The sequence below is a fragment of the Calidris pugnax genome, unplaced genomic scaffold (genome assembly GCF_001431845.1).
Source record: "Calidris pugnax isolate Ruff unplaced genomic scaffold, ASM143184v1 scaffold76, whole genome shotgun sequence".
Lineage (NCBI taxonomy): Eukaryota > Metazoa > Chordata > Aves > Charadriiformes > Scolopacidae > Calidris > Calidris pugnax.
Window position 1 is genome coordinate 3,659,244 of NW_015090827.1, and position 6,206 is coordinate 3,665,449.

A 6,206-nucleotide genomic window follows, 5' to 3' on the forward strand; every position below is an offset into this window, starting at 1 on the left:
GGAATGGTCATACACACTGCATGTGGAGTAAGCCTAATGCAGTTACTGGGCAAAACAGATGTTTCCAATAACCTCATAATGATTGTGTCCCATCTGTTGCACAAAACTCATTTAGGAGTCAGGTTCCTCTCCTGGTAATGCTGAGCTTCAGTCAATGCTCCAGTGCTTGGTGAAGTGGCCTGGGTTGCATCTGGCTTCATGTCTCAGCTCTGCTGTACATCCCCCATATGGCCTGGGATAAATCATGAAGTCCTTCTGCACCTTAGGGCCCTTATAAATATGTTTCTTTTTTGCCTGGTCTGTCTGGCAACTGAATGGACAAGAAATGTCTGTACAGGAAATGACATTTCTTAGATACTTTGTCCAGTACCATGGTAAGCATGACTGAGATTTTTTTAATGTCAGTGTCATGCGATAACAACAATTCCAAGGGAAGAGAGAAATCTAAATTTGGTTGATGATCTTTAAGGTCCCTTCCAACCTAGACGATTCTATGATTCTATGTATCAAAACATAATGATTTCTTTTTATTAACGTTATCAAGCAGATAAGGCAACTATTTTTTCCCATATCATAAAAAGAAATTTCATCATTAATAAAGGATCATCAGTTCTCCAAAGACTGTGTTGGAAGTGGTAGCATATGATCACTAGCGTCTGAAAGGTTTTGTGTTTACAGCTATTTGAAAAACAAAAATTTAAGTGCACTTCTATATCTCTCACATCTGTATTTGCCTAAATTTGATAACATGAACAGAAAGAAAATAAAACTATTTTCATTCTGTTTTTTTTGTTTCGGTTTGGTTTTTTGTTGTGACCTTATGTGTATTTTGGTACTTACCATTGCATGGTCTTGTTTCCAAAGCCTGTTCTGGACAGAGGTGTTGATTCTCTAATTCCTGAATGATCACTGCCCGAGATCGGACTTGTATCCCTCCGAAGCCAAGATCCTCACCATTAACACAGGTCAACTGACAAAGGCTCCATTCTGACCACTCTCTCAAGTAACAGTCCCCTGTCAAATAGCAATTTCATAAGATGAATGAGCATCACACATGAAGAGTTTTTTGCACTGAATATGTCTTAGAAAAACTGTCCAAATCTGGTTTCTTAATTTTCTCTCTTTATAGTTCCCTTCATTCCTCTTTTTAAACTTGACTTATAGTTAAAAGACTATAATATTTTGACACACTCTGAATGTCTTTTCAGAACAAAATAGTAATAAAAAGATTATACAAAAGCCTATTTGTTCTAAAGCATTCCCTAATGTTCTGTAGCATTCCCATTTCTGAATAACACCACCCAATGTTTGGATTTTTGTGAATTTTAGGGTATTGTGCACTGTATACCTTATGTTACATTTATATCTCTTGTTCACTATTCTTCTTTGATCTTAGAACAAGAAAACATTCTCTAGTTTTAAAAAGATTAATTATTACTTATTCTCATGCAGAATTTCTCCAAACAGACAGCAGAAACAACTGCTGGAACATTCTTTGCAAGAAAGGGAAATGGGAAGGTGATTAAAATGTCTGCTCTGGCTATTTCACGTTAGCATAATAGAGATTTGTAGAATGTTTTCTTACAGTGTAAAACTGAAAAATAAAATTATACCAATGACACTAATTAGCATGATTGGCTAAAGAACATTTAAGGAAGATCTGAGGCACAATACAAAAAGACCATTTTGTTAAAACTACAGTACAAAATGGGATTAGACTGTGCACAGACTCATAAATAAACCTCTTAGTTCTCATTATTTCAGTGAAAGAGCTATTAAAAATTCATGCTACCTTGCATTATACTGATGACAGATATAATCAGTACTGTGTTGACCAGATGCCTGATTAATGAAGGAATTTTATTTGCCAACGTTAGGAAAGCATGCAAAGAAATGAATAATTGAAGAACTGATGTATACATAATAGGAAAACAAGTAGTGATTTTTGGAAGCATTAGTTGGAACGTATCATTAGCACATCCCTACAGGGCAGTTACTCTTGCTGGCTAAATGTGAGATTGTTGAGGTTCCTGCTCAGCAAAATTTATAAGTGAGCAGTAAGCAGCTACATTTTTTTTTAATGTATATTTGACAAACAGAAAACATAACTACAAACGTTTTATTCTTCCAATTTTAATTTAATAAGTTAAAATATCGGAAAATCACACAATTGGAATGCTGTGCACAAAGCAGTGATGGAGGCCTCTCCATTTTAGATTCTTTTCTATTTATTGGGGCAACTACCTGCAGTCCAATCAGAAATGAACTGGAAAAAATTCTGAGGAAGAGGAGTTCCAAAAGAGCAAAAAGAGAGTGCTGGTGTGGAATGATAGCTACATTTGAACTGAAGGAATTAATCACTACTACTTTTGAAGATATACCACTAATGACTCTACTGAACAACAACAATATACTTCAAATTCTACAAATAAGTGTTTGAAATTAACTGGAGGGGTTTTATTGGAAATTAAACAGCTGTTATAGGCTCTTAATCCTTCTCACTAAGAGGGTCATGGACCTGATCATTTATAACAGCTCCTTTGGATTAAGTCTACAAGGGCAATGATAGTGCGTGTCACATCCAGCAAGTTAAACAGCTAGAAACACATTTTCTCAGAGATCAAAATACTAGTTTCCTTTGAAATAGCCTCTTAAAACAAAAAAATTGGACTCCCTAGCCTAGCCTCCTTAGACATCTGTAAAAGGCATCAAGTTCTTAGCCACTGTTAAAAATATTAATAAACCTGTTAGGTGATCTAAGCACTTAAAGCAAATATTTAGCTGTAAACCAACACTCTTTCTTATAGAGTTAAATGCAGGTTTTATTTCAAAAGATTTTGTGAAAAAATATATTCTCCTTAGGCACAATCTGTGACTGAGACGTGTCTTTTATAAAATTTAAAACCTGGTATTTTTTAAATTGATATATTGTCATGAAGCCACTACCTGAAAGTGAGACTGTTGGTCATTTGATGGATTAATCCAATCAGTAAAGCATGTGAAAAAAATTAATTGCCTGTGGCTAATGCTAGGCACTGATAACTGTAATGATACCCAACGAATCCTGAAATGCCACACTTATTTGAATAGCTTTGTTACCTGGACAAGGGACAGTGCAGGTTTCCTCAAGTATCATCTTCTTATTACCATCTATAATAGGCTCTATTTCTCCACAGAATTCCTCATCCACTATTTTGCCAACATCTTCAGCGGATCCATCAAAAACCACACAGGAAATGTTCCTCACTCGTGTTCCCTCTCCACATTGAGCATCCTGGGGAAGGAGGACATACATGGATGCTGGGCAGAAGAAAGTGTCAAAAGACTAGATCTGACTTACATGCCACTCTGTTTCCCATTATTTTTTGCTTAATGACTTATTCACTACAGTAGGGAAACAAAAAAACTTTGTTCTTTGCTTCAGAAACAAACAAACAAAACCAAAAGCTCTTTTGGCTGCTATGACTATTTCTCAAGTATGGAGCTAATTATGCCTTTGAATTGCAACTACAGCAGTATCTCAAGCAGAGTTCTCTTCTAGGATGCCAATTTATTTCCACAGAAGTTCTTTTACAATAGAAGGATTTCAATTATTAGCAAAGATGCTGCTCAGGTGCCAAAGTTTACATTTATACTTTGAATATCTGTAGGACATTCTTATATCTGTTGATATCATAAAATAAAATATTATTATCTTATTTATTATCTAAAAATAAACCTTTAGTTTTTGTATAAGAGAGGCAGAAGCAAATTTTTTACTGTTTTTACACAAGTATCTGAACACATCACAAATGTGCCTAGATATACAAGCTGCAGAACTTCAACATCCCATATGGCTTTTACCTCTACTTTGCACGCAGACCATTGACCGTATTGCCATCGATAACAGGGTTTTACTGGACAGGGTTTGAATTGCTCCATCTGAGAGGGACAAGGTCTCCCATCACCCTGAAATGGCTGATTTATGGTCCTTCTTCTGATCATTTTTCCTGCAAATGAGAAACAGCAATATAACTAACAAGAAAGTGCTTAGACTGATTCATTCCTCGAGATGGTTCTATTTTCGTAAAAAACATTGTGTTTGAATAAAGTATTTTTTCATACATTTGACAAATTAATTGTAAAGCAGATCAGTTGCCTCTCCGAAAATGTAAGTTGAAATCTAAGTGAAGACACTTTATATTCTATCATTGGCACTGCAAGAAGTGCCAGAAGATCCATTACAGATTGCTCCTGTAACAGCAAATAAAAGTAGTTCAGAAACCTGGGTAAAAATACTCTCTCTGGATGTGACAATATGTTTGTGGCACCTCGGTGGAGATTTCAGCTCCTCATCTGGAGTTTACTGCTAGAAAGAACCAACATTTTCTGTTCTTCCCTGAGTTGATACAGAATCATGTGTCCCATGTTTGTCCGATTCCTGCAGCCAGGAACAACTTGCCCCTTTCCCTCACTGTCTGTCTGGATAACGTGATGTGCCCATTTCACAGGGGATGGAGGATGCTTCACTTAGGCCCAAAGAAAATTAAAATACAATAGGCTTATCCAACATTAATCTTCTCTTCAACCATGAGTAGCAGGCTACCCAGCATAACTGAGATCACAATCTGTGACTGAGACGTGTCTTTTATAAAATTTAAAACCTGGTATTTTTTAAATTGATATATTGTCATGAAGCCACTACCTGAAAGTGAGACTGTTGGTCATTTGATGGATTAATCCAATCAGTAAAGCATGTGAAAAAAATTAATTGCCTGTGGCTAATGCTAGGCACTGATAACTGTAATGATACCCAACGAATCCTGAAATGCCACACTTATTTGAATAGCTTTGTTACCTGGACAAGGGACAGTGCAGGTTTCCTCAAGTATCATCTTCTTATTACCATCTATAATAGGCTCTATTTCTCCACAGAATTCCTCATCCACTATTTTGCCAACATCTTCAGCGGATCCATCAAAAACCACACAGGAAATGTTCCTCACTCGTGTTCCCTCTCCACATTGAGCATCCTGGGGAAGGAGGACATACATGGATGCTGGACAGAAGAAAGTTTCAAAAGACTAGATCTGACTTACATGCCACTCTGTTTCCCATTATTTTTTGCTTAATGACTTATTCACTCCAGTAGGGGGAAAATAAAATAAAATTAAAAAAAAAAACAAAAAACAAAAAAACTTTGTTCTTTGCTTCAGAAACAAACAAACAAAACCAAAAGCTCTTTTGGCTGCTATGACTATTTCTCAAGTATGGAGCTAATTATGCCTTTGAATTGCAACTACAGCAGTATCTCAAGCAGAGTTCTCTTCTAGGATGCCAATTTATTTCCACAGAAGTTCTTTTACAATAGAAGGATTTCAACTATTAGCAAAGATGCTGCTCAGGTGCCAAAGTTTACATTTATACTTTGAATATCTGTAGGACATTCTTATATCTGTTGATATCATAAAATAAAATATTATTATCTTATTTATTATCTAAAAATAAACCTTTAGTTTTTGTATAAGAGAGGCAGAAGCAAATTTTTTACAGTTTTTACACAAGTATCTGAACACATCACAAATGTGCCTAGATATACAAGCTGCATAACTTCAGCATCCCATATGGCTTTTACCTCTACTTTGCACGCAGACCATTGACCGTATTGCCATCGATAACAGGGTTTTACTGGACAGGGTTTGAATTGCTCCATCTGAGAGGGACAAGGTCTCCCATCACCCTGAAATGGCTGATTTATGGTCCTTCTTCTGATCATTTTTCCTGCAAATGAGAAACAGCAATATAACTAACAAGAAAGTGCTTAGACTGATTCATTCCTCGAGATGGTTCTATTTTCGTAAAAAACATTGTGTTTGAATAAAGTATTTTTTCATACATTTGACAAATTAATTGTAAAGCAGATCAGTTGCCTCTCCGAAAATGTAAGTTGAAATCTAAGTGAAGACACTTTATATTCTATCATTGGCACTGCAAGAAGTGCCAGAAGATCCATTACAGATTGCTCCTGTAACAGCAAATAAAAGTAGTTCAGAAACCTGGGTAAAAATACTCTCTCTGGATGTGACAATATGTTTGTGGCACCTCGGTGGAGATTTTGGCTCCTCATCTGGAGTTTACTGCTAGAAGGAACCAACATTTTCTGTTCTTCCCTGAGTTGATACAGAATCATGTGTCCCATGTTTGTCCGATTCCTGCAGCCAGGAACA

At 36.1% G+C, this 6,206-nt stretch overlaps 1 protein-coding gene across 1 annotated transcript in view; it reads right to left on the reverse strand.

Moving 5' to 3' along the window:
* THSD7A (thrombospondin type 1 domain containing 7A) overlaps window positions 1-6,206 on the reverse strand; it is a 133,303-nt gene that overhangs the window by 16,371 nt on the left and 110,726 nt on the right. Inside the window, exons 23-25 of the mRNA XM_014940238.1 lie at window positions 5,615-5,760; window positions 4,838-5,012; window positions 841-1,014 (exon numbers count right to left, since the gene is read on the reverse strand). Of these exons, the coding sequence (XP_014795724.1) occupies window positions 841-1,014; window positions 4,838-5,012; window positions 5,615-5,760 (495 nt within the window). The remainder of the gene's footprint in view (window positions 1-840; window positions 1,015-4,837; window positions 5,013-5,614; window positions 5,761-6,206) is intronic.